The 19897-nt window shown below is 41.9% G+C and overlaps 1 protein-coding gene across 2 annotated transcripts in view; it reads left to right on the top strand.

Moving 5' to 3' along the window:
* Positions 1–17037, top strand: part of CUNH14orf93 (chromosome unknown C14orf93 homolog) — a 24673-nt gene extending 7636 nt beyond the window's left edge. Inside the window, exons 2-7 of one of the 2 annotated variants that reach the window (XM_027842945.1) lie at positions 9242–10309; positions 12519–12836; positions 14476–14537; positions 14871–14974; positions 15694–15806; positions 16208–17037. In XM_027842945.1, the coding sequence (XP_027698746.1) occupies positions 9731–10309; positions 12519–12836; positions 14476–14537; positions 14871–14974; positions 15694–15806; positions 16208–16627 (1596 nt within the window). In that variant the 5' untranslated portion in view covers positions 9242–9730 and the 3' untranslated portion in view covers positions 16628–17037. Of the gene's footprint in view, positions 1–9241; positions 10331–12518; positions 12837–14475; positions 14538–14870; positions 14975–15693; positions 15807–16207 lie in introns of both variants that reach the window. The other variant, XM_027842943.1, reaches the window with a different exon arrangement.
* The last annotated feature ends 2860 nt before the right edge of the window (positions 17038–19897 follow it).

Here is a 19897-nt window from a genome sequence, read left to right as displayed (position 1 = left end):
TCAGTGGGAGCCATTCCGAGCATTAGAACTCCCTGCCACTGCAGGAAATAGCAACCCATTTGTGATTTAGTAGATAAAGTAATAGGGAATTGTTTGGAGATTGTGACTTGATTAGGATAATAGAGATAATTGTCTAGAGTGGTATTTGAATTCAGGTCTTTCTGATTCCAATGCAAACACTATCCACTATGCTGCTGTAATTCATATTGATATGCTGAGGTGACAGAATGGATAGAATACAAGAACTGAGTTCTAATCCTCCCTCAGACATTTGTGCCATGTATGACCATGAGCAAATCACTTAATGCCTCAGTTTCCTCATCTGTAAAATGAAGATAATAATAGCACTTACCACACAGAGTGCTTAGAATTAAATGAATTAACATATATAAAGTGCTTTGTAATCCTTGTAATATTATATAAATGTTAGCTATTATGCATATATCGAGATCATATACAAATGTAAAAAATAAGATAGATAAAATGGATAAGATGGATAAAATGTAGAAGTTAGAGATTGTATTGCTAATGGGAGTTCCCTCCTCTGGTAATTCCCTAATCTATTGAAATCATAGATCCTAGTTCTATCACTCCTTATACTGGAAAGGTGACATTAACTGGAAAACCTTTAGACAGCATAGAAAAACAAAAGGAATTATATTAGATTTATATACAGAGGCAGGAAATAGGGAAGAAAATTCAACAATATCAGCAAGTAATATGCAGTAATGTAGTGTTAAAATAAGCATACATATCAAGGAAGGGCATCTTCATCCATAGATTTTTTGGGGGAGGAGATTATGTTTAGTGTAATTTTTCCTCCCTCTTTCCACCTCAACCTATCTCTTCATCCCTAAATCCATACTCTCCTACTTCCCCTCCATTATCTGAAGAAGAGCTTATGGTCTTCCTCTCACAAGTTACCTTTGCATTAGATCCTATCTGTCCTCTCTTATGTTTGAAGGAATCTTGATCCCATATTTATCTCCTCTCTAATGTTTTTATTCAGTCCCTCCTTACTGGCTCCTTTTCTTCTGCTTTTAACCATGTTCAAATTAGTAATATTGTTAAGTAGAAAGAGCTCTGGACTGGATTCAGGGGACCTGAGTTCTATTCCTGGTTCCATCATTAACAAACCTCTCTGGGATTGGGTTATTCAACTGTAAAATAAAGAAGCTGGATTACATTATCTCCAGGATCATTTTCAGTTCTAAAATTTTAACTCTTTAACTTTAATTATGTTGCCCCTTTCAAATACTTTCAATTTCTGTCCTTCCTTTCATAGTTAAATTTGTTGAATAAGTCATCTATACTTCCTGCCCCTGTTTCTTCACCACTCACTTCTTTTAAAATGCATTAGAGTGCACTTTAATGTCATAGAAACTTCTTTGTAAAACCTCCAAGACTCTATCCTTAGCCATTTTAATCTACTTCAGTATCTCTGTTGTATTTGTTAGCATTCATTAGTCCTTGTTCTTGAAATTTTTTCTCCATTGGCTCTCCTCATTGCATTGCCCCTCCCCATTATTTGTCTCTCTCACTAGTTGCCCTTCCTGCAGCACAGTAGACAGAGAGCTAAGCTTAGAGTCAAGAAAAACCCAGAGTTCAAATCTAACCTCACATATTTATTAGCCCTGTGGCCTTGAACAAGCCATTTAATCGCAGTTTCATCAACTGTAAAATGGGGATAATAATAACTCCTACTTCACAGGATTGTTCTGAGAATCAAATGAAATAATATTTGTAAAGTGCACAGTGCCTGGCATATAGTAGGCACTATATAAATCCTAGTTATTATGATTATAATTCTTCTTCTTCTTCTTCTTCTTCACCCCTGTATCACTCAAAGAACAATTCTTTCTTTGCTGTTTTCCTTTGGAGACCACATTCATTCTCACAGTTTCAATTCACACCTTCAAGTCTAGCATTTAATGCACTTAACAATCTGGTTCCAATCCACTTCTCCAGCTTTCAGCTCACACTTAGTTCCCTCACATACTCTATAATCCTACTAAATTGGACTTCTCATCATTTCCTGAATTCATCTTGCCCTTTCCTACCTTCCTGTATTTTTGTTCATGACATCCACTATGCTTGGAATGTACTCACCTTCCCCCCATTCCCCTCCAGCCTTCTTGATATATTGAAATCCTACTCATCTTTCAGTGTTTAGCTAAAATACATCTTTCTCCCTGAAGCTTTCCCTGATTACTCAATCCAAGTTTTCTTTACCTCCATGGATCTTTCATAAAGATGACCGCCCTATCCCATCCATCTTAAGTGGCAATGAAGCAATCAGTTAAGTAGATTTGAAATACACCAAAGAAGCCCATATAGAAGGACTCCAAGTGACACTGGGGAATTAGGTACATCTTTGAAACTACCCCTCCCTGCTTTGCCAGGCCATTAACCCTCCCCTAGCCTCACTTTCCTCAATTCAGAATCCCAGTTCTTTAGTTAGCCAGTTCAGCTTCATACTGTCTTTAACACTTGAATTCCTTGCCACATTGTCTTATCTCTGCTTATCTTTTTCCAAACCCTAACCATGGATTACTAATACCATCTGACTTCTTTGCTCTTACTAAAGGTTGCTGGAGAAAGTTAAACTATACTGACCTGGTATATTATAAATTTATGCAATTCACACTCAGCTGAGCTCTCATTACTGCATGACAGTCCTTTTACTACTCCATGACTGACCCTATCTCAAATTCCAGGCAGCTAGTGGTTCAGTGGATAGAGAGCTGGATCTGGAGTCAGGAGGACCTGAATTCTAATATATCCTCAGATACTTGTTAGCCATGTGACCCTGGGCAAATCACTTAACTCTGTGCCTCAGTTTCCTCAGCTGTAAAATAGGGATAATAATAGTACCTACCTTGCAAGGTTATTGTGAGAATCAAATGAGATCATATTTGTAAAACAATAACAATAAAAAATGGGTAGTGCAGTACTTGGCACATATTGGGAATTATTCAAATGTTTATTCTTTTTTTCCCCTCACTAGTAAGTGTTTAAAGTTTTTTTTCTTCCTCTAGTCACCTATACCACTACTTCCCCCTTTCTTCTTAGCAGAGGACCTCACCTCATTCTTCGCTGAAAAAACTGAGGCTGTCCATTGACATCTCCTCATCCCTAATTCCATACTTCCAAAAACCTCAACACGATCCTCGCTCCTTTGCTCTAGCCTCAGCTTATGAGATGGCCTTTGCCAATGCCAATCCCTCTACTTATGTCCTTGGTCTCATTCTATCCCATATTTCAAAGTTTGTCCTTCTGAACATCCCCCAATTTTCAACTTCCTCTTATCTACTGACTCCTTTATTGCAGCCTTCAGTCATGCCCATATCTCTCCCATTCTTAAAAAAAAAAAATCTTCACTTGACTCTGCTGCCTTGAGCTATCACTCTTTGTCTCTCTTCCTTTGTATTGCTTAACTAGAAGAAGCTCTCTATAGTCCTTGTCTCCACTTTCTACCCTGCCACTAAATTCAGTCTGGCTTCCACAACTTGATGGAAACTATTCTCTTCAGGGTCACAGATGATCTCTTTTCTGCCAAACCAATGGACTTTTCTCAGTCTTCATCCTTCGTGACCTTTTCTTCAGTATTTGTCCTTGCGGATTTTTTCCTCTCTGAGTTTTCATGACATTGCTCTGTCATGGTCCTCTTTCTACCTTTAGGACTGATCCTTGTCCATCTTCTTTGCAGTGTCATTATCCGTGCCTCATGCCCTCTGTGGTTATAACTCAAAACTGCCTTGGACCCTTTTCCCCTCTCTCTATACTCTAAGTGATCTCATCTCCTATAGATTCGGCTATCTTATCCATGCAGATGACTCCAAAATCTACATAATCTAATCCTCAGCTCCCTTCTGAGCACCAGTCCCACACCTATATCTGCCTACTAGACATTTCAACTTGGATTTCCTATAGACATCTCAAAACTCAACATGTCCAAAACTGAACACATTATATTAATAACACCTATCTCCCAGGGTTGTTGTGAGGATAAAATGAGACAATATTTGTAAAGTGTTTGCAAACCTTAAAACACTATATAGTTGCTATTCTGGTTATTATTATTTCCTATTTCTGTTGAGGGCAGCACCCTTTTTCCAGTCAATCACCCAAGATTGTAATCTATGAATTATCCTCAACTGCTCACTCTCCCTCACCACAATCAACAAGTTTTCTTGGTCCTATCTGTTCAACATCTCTCACATTCATATCTTTCTCTTTACTCACAGCACTGTGTTAAGTACTGGGGATACAAATAGAAAAAAATCCATACTTTCAATGTAAACTCTCAGGGAACTTAAATTCTAGCAGAGGATAATGTTGTTGAAGTTGTGAAGCAGGCCAAACAGTGAGATGAGTTGGGAGTGTTAGTGTTCCCCATCCCCACCCCCACCCCATGACTTTATTTTATTATCTTGTATTTACTATCTCTGAACCTGTTGTAGCTTAACTCCTTGAGGGTCAGAAATAACTCACTCTTGTAAATGTATCCTCAACACCTGGCACAGTGTCTAGTACATAGTAGGTACTTATTAAATATGTTGATTGATTAGTTGACTAATGGTTTGTTTGTTCTAGAATTTCTATTTTGTTTTCTGCCTTTTAATAAAACTTTATTCTGTAAAAATAAAAAACTCTCATAGCTCTTAATCCACTCTTATGCACTTGATCTTACTATATTTTGTATCATAGTTAACTTATTAGATCAAGTCCAAGTTACTTGTCTACATGCCTCGCCTCCCCTGTTAGGTTATAAGCTCTTTGAGTGAGATATATCTTATTCATCTTCATGTCTTCTAGCATGTAGCATAGAGAACCTTACACACAATAGGTGCTTTGTAAATGTTTATTGAATTGATTTCAGAGCTAATTCTGAATTCTCTGATTCTGACCTTTCACTTGTTATTCAGTCTTTTATCTATAACTGCCTATAGCACATATCCCCTTGAACATCTTGTCATCACTTGAAACAACATATAAAAGCAGAATGTATAATCCTTTCTAGAATACCTTTGTTTAACTTTGTCATTTCTGTCAATGGCACTGCTTTTCTCCTGTTCTCCTGGCTCATAGCCTTGGAGTTGTCAGTAGTTTCTTCTACTTTTACTCCTGCCTTCCCTTACGCCCCTCCCAAATGTCCAAAAATCACCAAATTCCACCAGTTCTGCTTCCATAGTGTCTCTGTTAACCTTTGTTTCATTAAATCCAGATCCTTCACATATGTCCAAATTCAGTGCCTTGTCACTCCCATCTGAATTACTTGCAGTTTTTGCCCAGCTATTTTTCTGGCCTCTAGTCTCTTTCTCTGTTTGAATTCATTCAGTGAATTGCAACAAGATTAATCTTTTTAAAATAGTTTTCATTTCATCTCCTAGTTCAGAAACCCACAGGGGTGGCCTATTAGCTTATTAGATCAAATCCAAGTTTAAGGTGTTCTGGCTGTTTATTATTATTGTACCTTCCTTATCTACCCATTTCACTCTTTTACAACTACCTAGCAAAGCCAAGTTGGTCTATCTATCTCTCCATCTATCTGTCTATCTACCTGCACTTATGTACTATCTAAAATTTTCACAATTATAAAAGATACCTTGATGCAGAAATTGTTTTCTATTTCCTTAATACTCAATAGGTACTTCATAAATGCTTGTTGAAAGAACCAGTCAATGTATCACCGTGTGTACACTTCCTTTCCTTCCTCAGTACTTCAGTAGATCCATTGTTTAATGGATTACTCCACCAATACAGATCAAAATTCCTAACCCCCTGTGCCATACCCTATCATCCATACTTTGGCATTGTGGGGGTTAATTAACTACCACAATATATTATTTCTTGAGTTACTAGTGATCAACTTTTTGAACCTTTCTAAACCTAACTAGACTGGTCCTTGGAGATCAGGCACATACTCCATCACTAGACTTGTGCTCAAGTCTTTTTCAGGATAGTAGGACCTGCCTTTGGGAACCCAAGATCAACTTCCAATGAAGTATCAGAGTTGAAGCCCACTCTATACATAGCCATATAAAGAAGGGCCAAAAATTTATCAATCCATGTGTTATTTAATTTGCCCATCCTCTAATGGAGATACCCAGAGAATACAGTGTATATGTGGGTATATGTGTATGTGTATATATATGTGTGTGTATAGATGTATATATATTGTATTGCCAAACTACCATCAGTAGGGTAGAGTGACAGTTAAAATGACCATGAGGAATTCAAAGGGTAAGGAACGCTCAGCTCAAATTGTAGAACCAGAAGGGAGTAGAGTTTCTAGGAATCAGGAGTGGGAGAAGTGAATGCTGTAGGATAGATCACCTGCAAGGGCCACTGTTACCTGAGCGCAAGAGCTGGAGGAAGGGACAACACTGGAAAAGCTAGAAGTGCTCTGGGATGAGGAGCAAAATCACCAGATGTTACAACTGTCAGGTTGGGACCACAAAGGGGTATGACAGCCCGTGAAGCCAGCTGGAAACTAGGAGCCACGTGGTAGCCTGAGCTGATTGAATTTTAATTCCTGTTTCTACCAAGGCTGTACACAGCCAGCACAGCATTTTGAGGCCACCCTCTACTGTCTCAATATGCAGAATCCAGCTTTTTCTCACAGCATTTGTGTTCGAGGGTCTCTGCCTCATAGTATGCTTTATAAAAGTCCTGAGAGAACCTTGGAAGGAGGTTATTTAGGAGGAAAAAGATAGCAATGACCACTATAGAAACTGATGGAAAAAAATTATATAATGCTGTTTTAACCTTTGGTTTTAATTTTGCTTTAACCTTTCATTTTAGGTTTAGTTGTGCCTTTCAGTGACTTTAATGACTAAGGAAACAGTAAGTAGATTTGGGTTAAGGTCTTTCAAATGTGCAGAGGCTGTATCTGGAGGTAGAAAAGAGCAAATGAAAAGCTATTCTTTAATAACCAAATGTAATTAAAAGGAGTCATCAAATTAAGTTTCAGTACCTCAGAGGCATAGACATGTTGGCTGTTCAGATATGGGTTTGTGGATTCTGGAAAACTAGATATACAAAATATTAGCCAAATTGCCTCCTGTCCTTTTAATTGTGATTTTATGATAAAATTAACAGAGTAAGATAAAAATACATCTCCTGAGGAAACTCTAAACCTACTTAAGTTTTTGTCACTTACTGAGTTCATTTTTTTTCTTAACATCAACCCAGTATCATATAGAAAACAATGTATTTATGTTCCTTGAAGTTTTCCCAGTCATAGGGACTGAGATTTTCTGTCTTTTTTTTTTTTTTTGGTACAGGTTTAACTACTTAACTACCATAATTAAGAGACTATAATATGATTTTTCAATAATATACTATCCCTTTTTTCAGTGGGGTCAAGGATCATGTGAAGGCCGGGAGTTGGCTTTACTGCGGGATATATAGACCCTTCCACCCTTCCCACAGGGAGCATTGATATTGGGACTGAGGAATTCATGAACATTAGTTCTCTGTGGTGCTGGAATTAATGGTGGGAAAAGTTGACAGCTACTTGGATACAGTACACAGGGCAGGGAGGCTGGACATTTTAAAATCTTTTTTTATAAATGCATATTCTATTTTTTTTAAAGTAAGGGTTTTGTTTTTTGTGAGGCAATGGGGTGAAGTGACTTGCCCAGGGTCACACAGCTAGTAAGTGTGAAGTGTCTGAAGCCAGATTTGAACTCAGATCTTCCTGAATCAAGGGCCGGTGTTCTACCCACTGTGCCATTTAGCTCCCCCAAAATAAGTTTTTATTGATATTTTTTGTTTCTTACATCACCATAGTATCCCATGTATCCTTCCCATTCCCCATCCCAGAGAGCCATCCCATATGACAAATAGTATTTATTAGAGATGAAAAAAAGTTAGCACAATTGATCAATATATTTAAAAAGTCTGAAGACATATGCAACATCTCACACTTGTGGACCTCCTATCTCTACAAAGGGGTAGCTTGGGGCTGTCTTCTAATATGTCTTCATTCAAATCTCACTTGATCTTTATAATTTTGTTGTGTTTACTTTTGATTTTTTTTAGTGTGTGGTTGTTCTTTCCATTTACATTGTTGTCGTTACTGTGTGAATTGTTTTCTTGGCTCTGCTTACTTTACTTTAAATGCATACATTCTTAATGCCTGAAAATCCTTCACCTCATGACACATTTTTATTTGTTTTGTGATAAATCATGCTACATGTGTTACAATGAAGAATCCAAGCCTCTGGTAGATGGTAATTCAATTCAATTCAACAATCATTTATTAAACTCCTACTATGTGCTAGGCAGTGGAGCTACAAACACACACAAAAGGCCTTGCCTTCAAAGAACATACATTCTACTGGGTGGAAGATGGGGGTGGGTAGGAAAAGGTATGTGTGTGTGTGTGTGTGTGTGTGTGTGTGTAAATACATACAAAAGATTTGGTGGTAGTGATGGGTAGCACTAACAATTGGCAGAATCAGGAGGTAGCATATATGCTGAACCTAGGTATTCCAAGAGATGGAGATGAAGAGGGCACAGTGGCTCACACTGGCTGCAATTCTCAAATCTTGCTTAGGATACACAAATGCTGCTTTGGTTCTCTGGCTTGCTGTCTCACCCTATCACTCTGAAGGGTTTAGAGGAACAAGTAAAACTAAAAAAGCCAAGTGGTCAGTGCTCCCCAGTTACAGCTCCCTGGCTTAGCTTCTCATTTCACTCCTTTACTATCTTCCCATCCTCATCTCCCCAAAATAATTATTGATAGGATGAAATGCAGTTTATGACATGAAAAACACTGTATGTTTATAGAACTCCTAAAGTCTGAATATACCTTTAATGGCTAAACACATCTTTAATTTATGAAAGGGGTAGTGTTTCTGGCTCCCCATGTTAATAGCAGTAGTAACAGTAATAGTAAGAATAATTAATAAAAAATAATTAACATTTATTAATCACTTTAAGGTTTAGGGTAGGGAGGAATATGTTCTGTATTGAGAGTAACAAAACCAGAGTTCTGTTGGCTGAGCAATGACCTTCGAAAAACACTTAATTTTTCTTTGCTTCATTTATCTGGATTTGGAGTAAATGTGTCTTACAGCCAGGACTGTGAGGATAAAATAGCCTTTGTGAGGCGTTTTCAACTCTTTAAAGAATGATACCATAGCTGTAGGAGGTATTACTGCTGTTATTACAGTGATGATAGTAAGGAGACAGTCCTACATTTTCTTCCTTAATCTTCCAATTTTTTCAGATGATGGTGGATCCTCTTTTCTATTCTATAGTCAGGTTTTTTGGCAGGGTTCCATGACTGGGTCCAGCCAGAATCTCTCTCATCCCCTGAAAAGTGAATTAATCAGAAAAGTTCCTGCAGGCCTTATCCTTATATGTAATCCGTGTTTGTGATACACTGTGGTGTGTTCTGAGACTGTGAAGTGGCCCAAGCACTGGCAGCCCAGGGACAGCAGATAGAAAATGAAGACGTCTTTCACCCCTCTGGCCGAGCAACAGAGGGGCTAAGGAAAACACTCTCCTGCTATGGACCTACTTGCCAGCTCTTTCTTCACAGAATCTACTACTGGGTGCCCAAGTTCTCCTGGCTGCCCTTGAATGAGAAGGGGAAGCATTTCCAAAGAGCCCAATGCTTGTTCTCAGTTCTGTGAAGCCAGGTTTGATCCTGGACAAATTTTGGAAAGCCCCATTGGTATAGACACAAAGAGCTATAACATTGCCTCAGTCAGACATGTCCTTCAGTGCCACCATCTTGTTTTCCCCGCCTAATGGCAATGAAGCCAAGTGTTGTTGTTGTGCCTGTAAAAGCGAGCCAAATGGTGGCAGCACAGGGCCTCCAGGAGGTGACCCTCAACCTTGTACCCCAATCACTGTGACGGGACATGGCCTAGCCGTGCAGAACTCAGAGCAGCTCCTACACATCATATATCAGCGGGTGGACAAGGCAGTGGGATTGGCTGAAGCTGCCCTGGGCCTTGCAAAAGCCAACAATGAGCTGTTAAAGCGTCTCCAGGAGGAAGTGGGTGAACTGAGGCAGGAGAAAAGTCCTTCCACTGAGGAGGGTGAGGAAGATGGGGCACACTGTACCCCACCTGAAGAACCAGGATCTCTCAAAGGAAGTCCTGGAGAGGCCTGCAAAGCACTGTCTGCAGTGGAAGAGGAATGTGACAGTGTGGGCAGCGGTGTGCAGGTGGTGATTGAGGAACTAAGGCAACTAGGAGCAGCCTCTGCTATTGGCACTGGACACTTGGGTTTCCCATCAACTCAGAGGGATATTCGGCTACCTGGGTGTGCTTTGGCTTCCAGTGAGGTAGCCCCACTCCTCAATCCTGTATGTATGGCAACAAGGGAAGGGATAATATCATAATTGCCCTGTATGCTTTCTGTCCCCTATTTTCTCTCTTTCCTTCTCTCTCATTTTTCTAATCCCAAACCTTTATTCTAGTTGTGACTGTAATAGAACTGAGAGCAGTCTCAAGTTTCTCTTACTCCCAGGGAAAGTCATCCCTAGAGCTCTTACTTTTCCTGAACCATGATCTCTTTGGCAGGAGGCATTTCTGGTGTGTGCATGGTGATGGGGGTGTCCTTCCCTCCTTCTCAATAGCTCCACATGGCACATTCTCCTCAGCAGCTGTCTCTGCTGCTCCATAGGCTCTGCCTTTCCTGGCAAGGGTGCCTGCCGTGCACAGACGGCTCATTCATATTTTATCGCGGGCCCTCTGCTTGCCAAGAGGAGTTCAGTAGATTGAGGGGGATGTAAAGAAGAGGAGAGGGAGATAGAGCTGGGAAGGGAAGGTAGATAGAAAGAAGAGAGGGAGGAGAAATACTTACATATTAAGGGAAGATAGAACGAGGAAAGGGGAAAAGTTGAAAGTAGATGGGGGTGAGTGAAGGGAAATAGTGAGGAAAGAAGAAAAATGGGGAGGAAAATCTAGATGGGAAAGGAAGAGGGATTGGGGAAAGGAAGGCAAAAGTGGTAGAGTTGGAAAAGAATAAGAAATATTGAAGAAAAGAGATGAGGATAAAGTGGGAATCATCAACAGGTGTAGGGAAGGAGAAAGGAAGAAGAAAGAATAGGTTTAATGACCTGAACCAAACATCAAGGGGTGGGGGGGGAGTCTCTCTAGATTTCTTTCTTCCTTCTTCTCCACTGCTCATGGTTATACGTAGGTAAATCTGGGCTGGGTAGAGAAAAAAAAAGAAAAAACAGAACCCTGTAAAGATATGCCACCTTACTGTACTGAGAGATAGGAGATATATAAAACTGCCCTCCTCTCTGTCCTATCTCCACTCCACCCTCAGCTTATACATTCAATAAAGAGTGAGGGTGAAGGAACAAAATATACAGTCTAGATGGGAAGAATGAAACTCCCAGACCATCTGCTGGTTCTGAGAAATGAATATGTAAACTCCCTTTGTCCCCCTCCTGTATGACACTGCCACTGGCCAGCTCCCTGGTCACAGCTTTGTCCTAAGTATGGAATTATGGGTAATGGTCAGTTACCTGAGCCTGGTCATGATCACCAATGAAGTGGGAAGGTAGTGAGGGACCGAACTGGGAGAATCAGGGAGGTGGGGAGGTGGGGAGATGGGAGGGGGCCAGACCAGGCAGTGCCCCAAGCTGTGTGTTTTCTTTCAGGCAGGGAAGGCTTCCAAGCCGACAGGATGGAATTAGATTTCACAGCGCAGAAAGCAGCTCACAGGTCTATAAATCTCAGCCTCCTCCCCCGCTTCTTTCTGTGCTTTTTTTCCCCTCACTTTCACTGTTTTGTTTTCTTGGCTGCAGAAAATCCCCCTCCTTTCTCCTTCCCTCTGCTTCCCTCCCTGCTCTGTATGTCCTTGGGTGAGGGCACAGGCAAGTCAAGTGGATGTCAGGGCAATGACATTCAGATGCTGCCAGGTCAGGATCCAGGTGAACACAGTACTGGCCTAACAGAGGGAATGGAGGGCAGGAGGGTAGAACATTCAAATAGCTTCAACACTATTCAGTGTGTATCTCCTCTAGAGATTTTTGTCTTTAGCCCTCCCTTTTTCTGTCTCGTTTATCTTATTTCTCCCTCTGTCTGTTTCTGTCTTCTCTTGTTCCCTCTCCTGCTTAGTCTCCTTCTCCCATCACCCCACCCTCTCTTAGACAAAACATTAACCTAGATGCATTCTTATGCCCAAGAGCAACCATCAACAAATGAGTAAGTACAAGTAGATACTCTAAAATGTGCCCCATCCATACAATCAGCCACATGACAACCACATAACAGGAGAGACCCTAAACACACAAAAGGCATTTGACAACCTGCATCCACTGACGTCCCAGGAGAAGTAAGCTAGTGGTCATAAGAGAGTGCTGTGAGGTTCTTCTGTGCCAAGGCCACTCCTCCATTACAACTGTGTGTTCATTATCCTTGATCAGGGAATAATAGGTGATGAACCCAGTTCCCTGCCCATCCCTAGCCGTCCCCCTCTCCCCCGCTCCCTTCCTGTGGGCCCTGACTGCCTAACAAGCTGTGTTTTTCTATTCTTAGCTGGATGACTACGTGGCCTCTGAGGGGGCAGTACAACGGGTGCTAGTCCCTGCTTATGCCAAGCAACTCTCTCCAGCAACACAACTGGCCATCCAGCGGGCATCCTCAGAGACGAGCCCGGAGAATGGGGCCAAACTGCCTCCACCCCGCCCAGAGGATGTGCTCAGTGCTGCAGCTGCCTTGGACAGTGCCTTGGAGGATTCAGTCCCTGGTGGGACTGGGGAACTGAGATTATCATTGGGGTTCGCAGCTTCTCCTGGCAGGGCCAGAGGGGGTGGGCAGAAGAATTCCAGGCGTAAGCGGGATCTGGTGCTTTCTGTGAGTGTGTTGAACTTTGACAGTTTCCTTAAATCTGAAAGGGCAAGCAGCAGGTGGATTGATCTGAAAGGGTAGCAAAGTCCACAACCTTTTTCAGTGATCTTACAATAACCCTGACAGTCAGGAAAATCTTCCTTATGGGATTATAGCAAGTTGGAACTCCCCAGGAATTCACTGGAATCAGTCTGCAAATCTATCCAGTAGCTCTGGGTAGGTGACAGTGCCTTTCAGGTTATAGGTATTGATCAGGAAGGACCCATGTAGGCTTACCCTTGAGACCTGAAGTAATTGCAAAGGTGGAGAGAATCTCCCAACACACACAGGTCAATTTCTAGAGATGCTTCAAGAGACTCTTAAGGAATTTGATTTGAAGTAGGTCTTCCAGAGACTCCTCCTGAAAATGGTCTTGAACCTCAAAGGGAAGGTTCTAGGATTATTCTGTCCAGTGAATATCCCCCAGACTAGCAGCTGGTTATAGGCTGGAGAAGACCTCTTAGAATAGCTGGATAGAGCTGATACCCTTCTGTTGCCCTATGAAGAGGGGTGGGGGTGGGAGGAAATCCTGTATCTCAGAGTGGGACTATAGTGGATTCTAAACCCACTTGTCATTACGGTCCCTTCATTAACATAGAAACCCTGGGGTGCATCTCTTTTCCTTATGTCTAACTTAAATTCTTGTTACAGTATAAATCCATTCCCCCATTACAAAATCTCATTACATAGAATTTTAGCCTCTCTGCCCCATCCCTCTAAAACCCCCAGAAAATACTACTTTAGGCTTCATTTTAGCATCATTTACCTTTTCTCAGAAAACCTTTTTCAACCCTTTAATTATCTCTGCAACTCTTTTTACCACTTCTCTCAGGCTGGGGTATCAGATCTTGGGCCTTGGACTTCAGATGAAGTCACCTTGGACTTCAGATGAAGTCAGATGAGGTCTGCTGTTCCTTTGGAACCTCAACTCTGCATTGGGTGGGGACAAAAATCAGTGACTTTCAGGGTCTCTCCTTCACACCTTCAGCAGTACCCTAAAAGATCTTTCCTGCCAAGGACAGATATGTTTAGCCTCTCCCATGTGAGTTTCTGGCCCAATACAACTACTATTCCTGACTATTAGAAATGGAGCAAGGTACTCAGAAACTCATTTGCATTTGTGGTGGAAAGAAAACAGTACTAGGAAAGCAGAAGAGCAATGTGATGTAGCATAGTGGCTCATAGACCCTGTTAGCAATCTGGGGAAGTCTGTGGCCCTCCTCTCAGAATAATGTTTTTAAAAATGCATAAATGAAAATATGGAGGATTAACAAAGGAAACTGCTGAGTGACCCTGGGCACGTCACTTATCCCCATTGCCTCACCGCCCAAAAATTGGGGGGCAGCTAGGTGGCAGAGTGGATAGAGCTATGGCCTTGGAGTCAGGAGGACTTGAGTTCAAATCTGGCCTCAGATACTTGACACTTACTAGCTGAGTGACTCTGGGCAAGTCACTTAACCCCATTGCCTAGCCAAAAAACAAATAAAGCCAAACAATAATATTAGGTAATAATAGCTAACATATAGCGCTTTAAGGTTTGTAAAGCACTCTACATATGTTCATATTCACCATGTTGCTGTGATTCTGTTATTTCTCTTGTTTCTAGAAATTGGTCCACAATGTACATAACCACATCACAAATGACAAGAGGTTTAATGGGTCAGAAAGGTGAGTGTTCCTTCTAAATGGAAGAAGGTAACTCTTTTAAGAGGAAAAAAAGTCACTCTTTTAAAGGAAAACTGGGGGTGAAAGGGGGAGATAGGAGAAGGAGGACAGAAGGAAGTCTGAAGTATTGTGACCACCAGTCCCTAACAGAGGGTGATGTACCAGGTGATCCTAGTAGAGGGTCCTGTGAAGAAATGTAGATGGGGCTTTGTTCAGGTGGAATCCATGGATTCCCTGGATGTCTGAAGGAAATTACTTTAGTGTCCATTGAGGACTGTGTGGTTTGCTCTATCCAGCATACAATGAAAACTGTGTACTCTCTTTTTAATGTGGCAGTATCAAGTCCTCTTGGAACATTTCAGTGGTGAAATTCCTCCTGGAGAAACTCAAGCAGGAGCTGGTGACCAGTCCTCACAATTATACTGATAAGGAATTGAAAGGTAAAGGAAGCCTGGGAAACCTCCATCTCTGACTCCTCTGTTTGCCCATCAGCAAAGGAGCATGGCTGGGGGATGAGCTGGTGGCTTTGGTATTAGAATGATGGCAGGAATGAGGTTTACTTCTACCCTCTTCCCACTTAAACCCACACAATTAGCTCCCAAATGCCTATTTATCATTCCCTTCCTCAAAGTTGAAGGTGAAGTTAGGAGATAAGAGCTAGAAAATTGCCAAGCATTGTGATTATGTGTAGGGCATAAATCTAAGGGTGGAAGTAGTAGAGAGGAAATAAGCAGAAAGTCCTCTGGCAGAGGTCTGACCCTTCGTCACAGGATCAGAGGATCAAAGGTTCAGAGCCAGAAGGATTATAGAGGTTGTCAAGTTCAAGCCCCTCATTTTACAGGTTCTAGATAGTAAGTCCAGGCTTTTACCTCTTTGCTTCCTTTTCTTCTTCACTTACAGCTGATACCCCAGGCTTATGAATTAGAAAATTCTGCTGAAGGGTGGCTTGTAAATCTTTCTTCTTAGGGCTCCCACTGCATATAACAGGTGGCTAGCCCAGGGCACTGGTATATGGTTGGTATGGAGGAAAAAGGCCAGACAAAAAAGGAATAAGTGCATGCGAGCTCTGGCCACTTGGGTTGGGAACACAACCTCTAAAGGATCTTGTGTCTATTCTGCCTCAGAGGCCTTCAGGAACTCTTCTTTTCTCTCACTGTAGGGGCTTGTGTGGCCTATTTCCTCACCAAAAGACGTGAGTACCGAAACTCCCTGAATCCTTTTAAGGGGCTGAAGGAGAAAGAGGAGAAGAAATTGAGAAGTCGTCGATACAGGGTAAGAGGTCTCTGTGTTCTTCATTCCTGGTACCAAACCCCAGACACCACCATGCTATGGAGTGAGGTAGAGGAAAAAGGAACTGGGAATAGGGCTGAAACCCAGGAAAAACAAGGCTGAGGGCCACTAGGAAAGAAGGAGGGTAGAGCTGCCACAGCCCTCTAAAACTGACCTGAGGATTAGGACCCTACTGGCTAGAGACTCAAATAGGGACAAAGCACAGAGCTACAAAACAGGAAGTACTAATTTCCAAAACTTGCTTGAAGTGCCTTATTGTAGTTCTGCCTCTCACACAGATCTTACTGTTCTTTCCCAGACACCCTTGTTCCCCCTGACATTTCCTAAAATTTGATCCACACGTGTCTCTCCTCCTAACTTCTTTCCTGTGATCTTGTGTGTAGCTCTTTGCTAACCGATCCAGTATCATGAGGCACTTTGGAGCTGAAGAGCAGCGCCTGTGGAAGGATGTGACAGAGGAATTAATGTCGGATGAGGAGGACAGTCTTAATGAGCCAGGGGTCTGGGTGGCTCGCCCACCTCGATTCCGAGCTCAGCGCCTCACTCAACTTTGTTACCACCTGGATGCCAATTCTAAGCATGGCACCAAAGCCAACCGAGTATATGGACCTCCTTCAGAACGACTGCCTTCTGCTGAGGCCCAGCTCCTTCCCCCAGATCTCTATAATCCCAACTTCCAGGATGAAGAAGAAGAAGGTGGTGATGAAGATGCACCTGTTTCTTCACCTTTTGACCAATCCCATAAAACCTTTTGCCCTGACTTGAACTCATTCATTGAAATCAAAGTAGAAAAGGATGAGTGAATACTATGACCAAAAGAAGCAGCTTTGGCTCCTACCAATCTTTATGCCCTGGAATTAGGGCTGTTGGATTCTTAAATTAACTGGATATTCCTTCCTTTTTGAGAAAGAGATTTTACATCTCCATCCTTCATCTCTAATGAAAGTGAAAGCTGCTCAGTGGATAAAGTGGACAGCAGATGGGGGTGGGGGGTGGTATAGGGAACAGGGTGATGAGAAAAATTTATATTGAAGGAAAAAAATAACACTTGGAAGGGGCAAGCAGGAAAATGCCAATTTTGGGGTGTATAAACAGTACCTGGAAATAGAGATAAGGGTGAAGCAATGGGAGGAAAAGGAAGGAAGGGAGGGAGTTTTCTAAACAGGAATGTGATAGGTCTACAAAACAAGGGACCTTTTTGTTACTTGTCCAAGCTTCTCTTAAATTTCTCTTTCACCTCTACGTCTGGGGAGCAGGCCGGGTTCCCCAGGTCTTGCTCTGCAGTGGGAACAACATAGGGCCAGCCCAGGCTAATGCCGCCACCTGGTGGGCAAAATCACTACCGTGAGTCAGAGAATATGGTCTTGCTAGGGCAACTAGGATGTTCCGTGCTGCATGGGTAGTTACTACTCCTTGTAGTTTTCAGAAAAGTGTTTCATGACTGTCATTCAAGCTTCCTTGGGGTAGGGATATCTCCATATCATAAAAGGCCTGGACTAGTTCAATACAGTTTAACTAATAATAGCTCACAGGGGATTATATAGCAACAACAAAGTGCATTCACATACATTGTCTCATTTGGATCTCATACTATAACTCTTTGAGTTACATAATGTTTCATCTCTATTTTACAGATGAGGAAACAGGTTCAGAGAGGTTAGGAACCAAATTCAGGCAAAACTCAAATTAGAACCCAGATTTTTTATTTTATTTTATTTTTTGGTGAAGTAATTGGGGTTAAGTGACTTGAGCAGGGTCACACAGCTATTAAGTATAAACTGTCTGAGGTCACATTTGAACTCAGGTCCTCCTGACTACAAGGCCAGATCTCTATCTACTGGGTCACCTAGCTGCCCCAAATAATAACATCCTTCAAGTCTTTTTTTTTGGGGGGGGGGAAAGGTGAGGCAATCGGGGTTAAGTGACTTGCCCAGGGTCATACAGCTACTATCAAGTATCTGAGGCTGGATTTGAACTCAGGTTCTCTTGGCTCCAGGACCAGTGCTCTATCCACTGCACCATCTAGCTGCCCCCAAACCCAGATTTTTTGATTCAAAGTCCAGTGCTCCTTCTGGTACACTTTGCTGCCCCTCCTTGACTGAAAGATGTAAATGGCCTAGTTCAGAAAGTCCCTGCTACTTCTCTGCTCTATGCCAGTCTGAGGAGTCATTTGCTAATAATCACTACAAGAGTTATTCCTACCAATACTTATTCCTCTGATTACCTACCATTTATCTTTGTACACATCTCAGTTAGTGGTACAATGGAATGGAACCCCAGTTGGCCACAGCAGTGCTCTATCCTTCCTCCTCTTCTCCATACTAGATAAGTCTCCCTGTTTGCTCAGATTCACAAGATGTTGGCCTGGAAGGAGACTTAGAAAGTCTCTATAGTAAACTGCCTATCTTTCCCCAGAAAAGCAATTTAAGGGATAGAAGCAGTGGCACTGGATAATCACTGACATTCATTTACAACTCGCAAAGCATTTTACATACATTAGCTTATTGAAGCCTCAACAGTCTTGTAAGGGAGCTATTATGGATATATTTGTCCCCATTTTACAGAGGTAGTCACATGCTACTGAGTATCAGAGGCAGGATTTGTTTTTATTTTCTTTTTTGAGATTTAGTCTCCCTAGCTTGCCCAGGCTAGAGATACAGGGGCCACTCACAAGTTGATCCCAGTACTGATCCCCATGGCACAGGGATGGGGAACCTTTAGTCTCGAGGCCACATAAGACCTTCTAGGTCCTTGGATGTAGCCTTTTGATTGAGTACAAGTTTTACCAAACAAATCCTTTTATTAAGGGGATTTGTTCTGTGAAGTTTGGATTCAATCAAAGGACCTGCACTTGAGGACCTAGAAGGCCACATGTGGCCTGGAAGCTGCAGGTTCCCCACCCCTGCCATAGGAGCTTTGTCTTGCTGTTTCCAACTTGAACCAGTTTGCTCCTCCTTGGGCAGCCTAGTGGCCCCCTTGGTCATGAGGTCTCACTGTATTGGTGCCGTACTTAGTGTGCACCCCACACTGGCTTAGCTCACTGCAGCTTAGAACTAATTCCTGATCTCCAGTGATCCAGCAGACTCAGCCTCCCCAGTAGCAGGGATTACAGGTGTGCCTCCTACCATACTGGACTAGAGGCAGGATTTAAACCCATTTTTTTTTTACTTCAAGCCACTTAGCCCTTGAATCTCTATACTATACATCACACTGCTCTCTGAAAAGTTTAGGTGACATTGGTTAAACTGAGTGGGTTTGCCATAGTTCCCTTTCCTGACCCATGTCTCAAGTCATACCTGATCACCACTTTCAGATATTAGAGAATTATCAAGCTCAGGGAGAGATCCCAGAGCCTGACCAAGGAAACAGGAGGTCTGCTTAACAAGAGACTACAAAAGGAAGGAGACAGATCATTAGGTATGATTAGGCTATAACAAATTAATTTCCTAAAAAGGAAATTATCAGATAACTTTCCTTCCTCATTCCCTGGGGCTACTTACTGTACTATAATAAAAAGTGTCCAAAATGTTAACACAGGAATAGCACCCAGGTACCTATGTACAATTTGCCTAGTCATTTATTATCTACTGCAAATAAATTATTCCCCCTATGTCCCTTTCTCCAGCTTCTAGTATGCTAATTTAAACAAATCAATCTGGAAGAAACCAACTAATATCCAGTTAGGTATATTCAGCCTTGGCCCCTATTATTTTTTTCCCTCACTCTTGCACCTAATCTGGTCTCTCCTCTTTTATGTCCATTCTGATCACTTTCATTCATTTGCATTTCTACTCTGTCTCTCAGAGTCATATTTATTCTTTACTGCCAATCTGCTACAGGCTATCTAAAATGGTACCCTGCCCCTGACTGCTCTTCCCTGACACACCAAACACTTGAGATCGTCTTGAGAAATTCCACTTCTAAACACCAGGTGGTGTGTGTCTCAGTGTCTCATCATGTCTGCCTCCAATTTCTCTAAGCTCTCTCCTTTTTTGCTCCTTTTCCCTGCTAATTCCCTCTCCCCATCTATGTTTTTACACACACACACACACACACACACACACACACACACA

The sequence above is a fragment of the Vombatus ursinus genome, unplaced genomic scaffold (assembly GCF_900497805.2).
Source record: "Vombatus ursinus unplaced genomic scaffold, bare-nosed wombat genome assembly UNPS02014894.1, whole genome shotgun sequence".
Classification (NCBI taxonomy): Eukaryota; Metazoa; Chordata; class Mammalia; order Diprotodontia; family Vombatidae; genus Vombatus; species Vombatus ursinus.
Note: the sequence above shows the minus strand (reverse complement) of the source record. Positions and strands in the feature narration are given on the sequence as shown.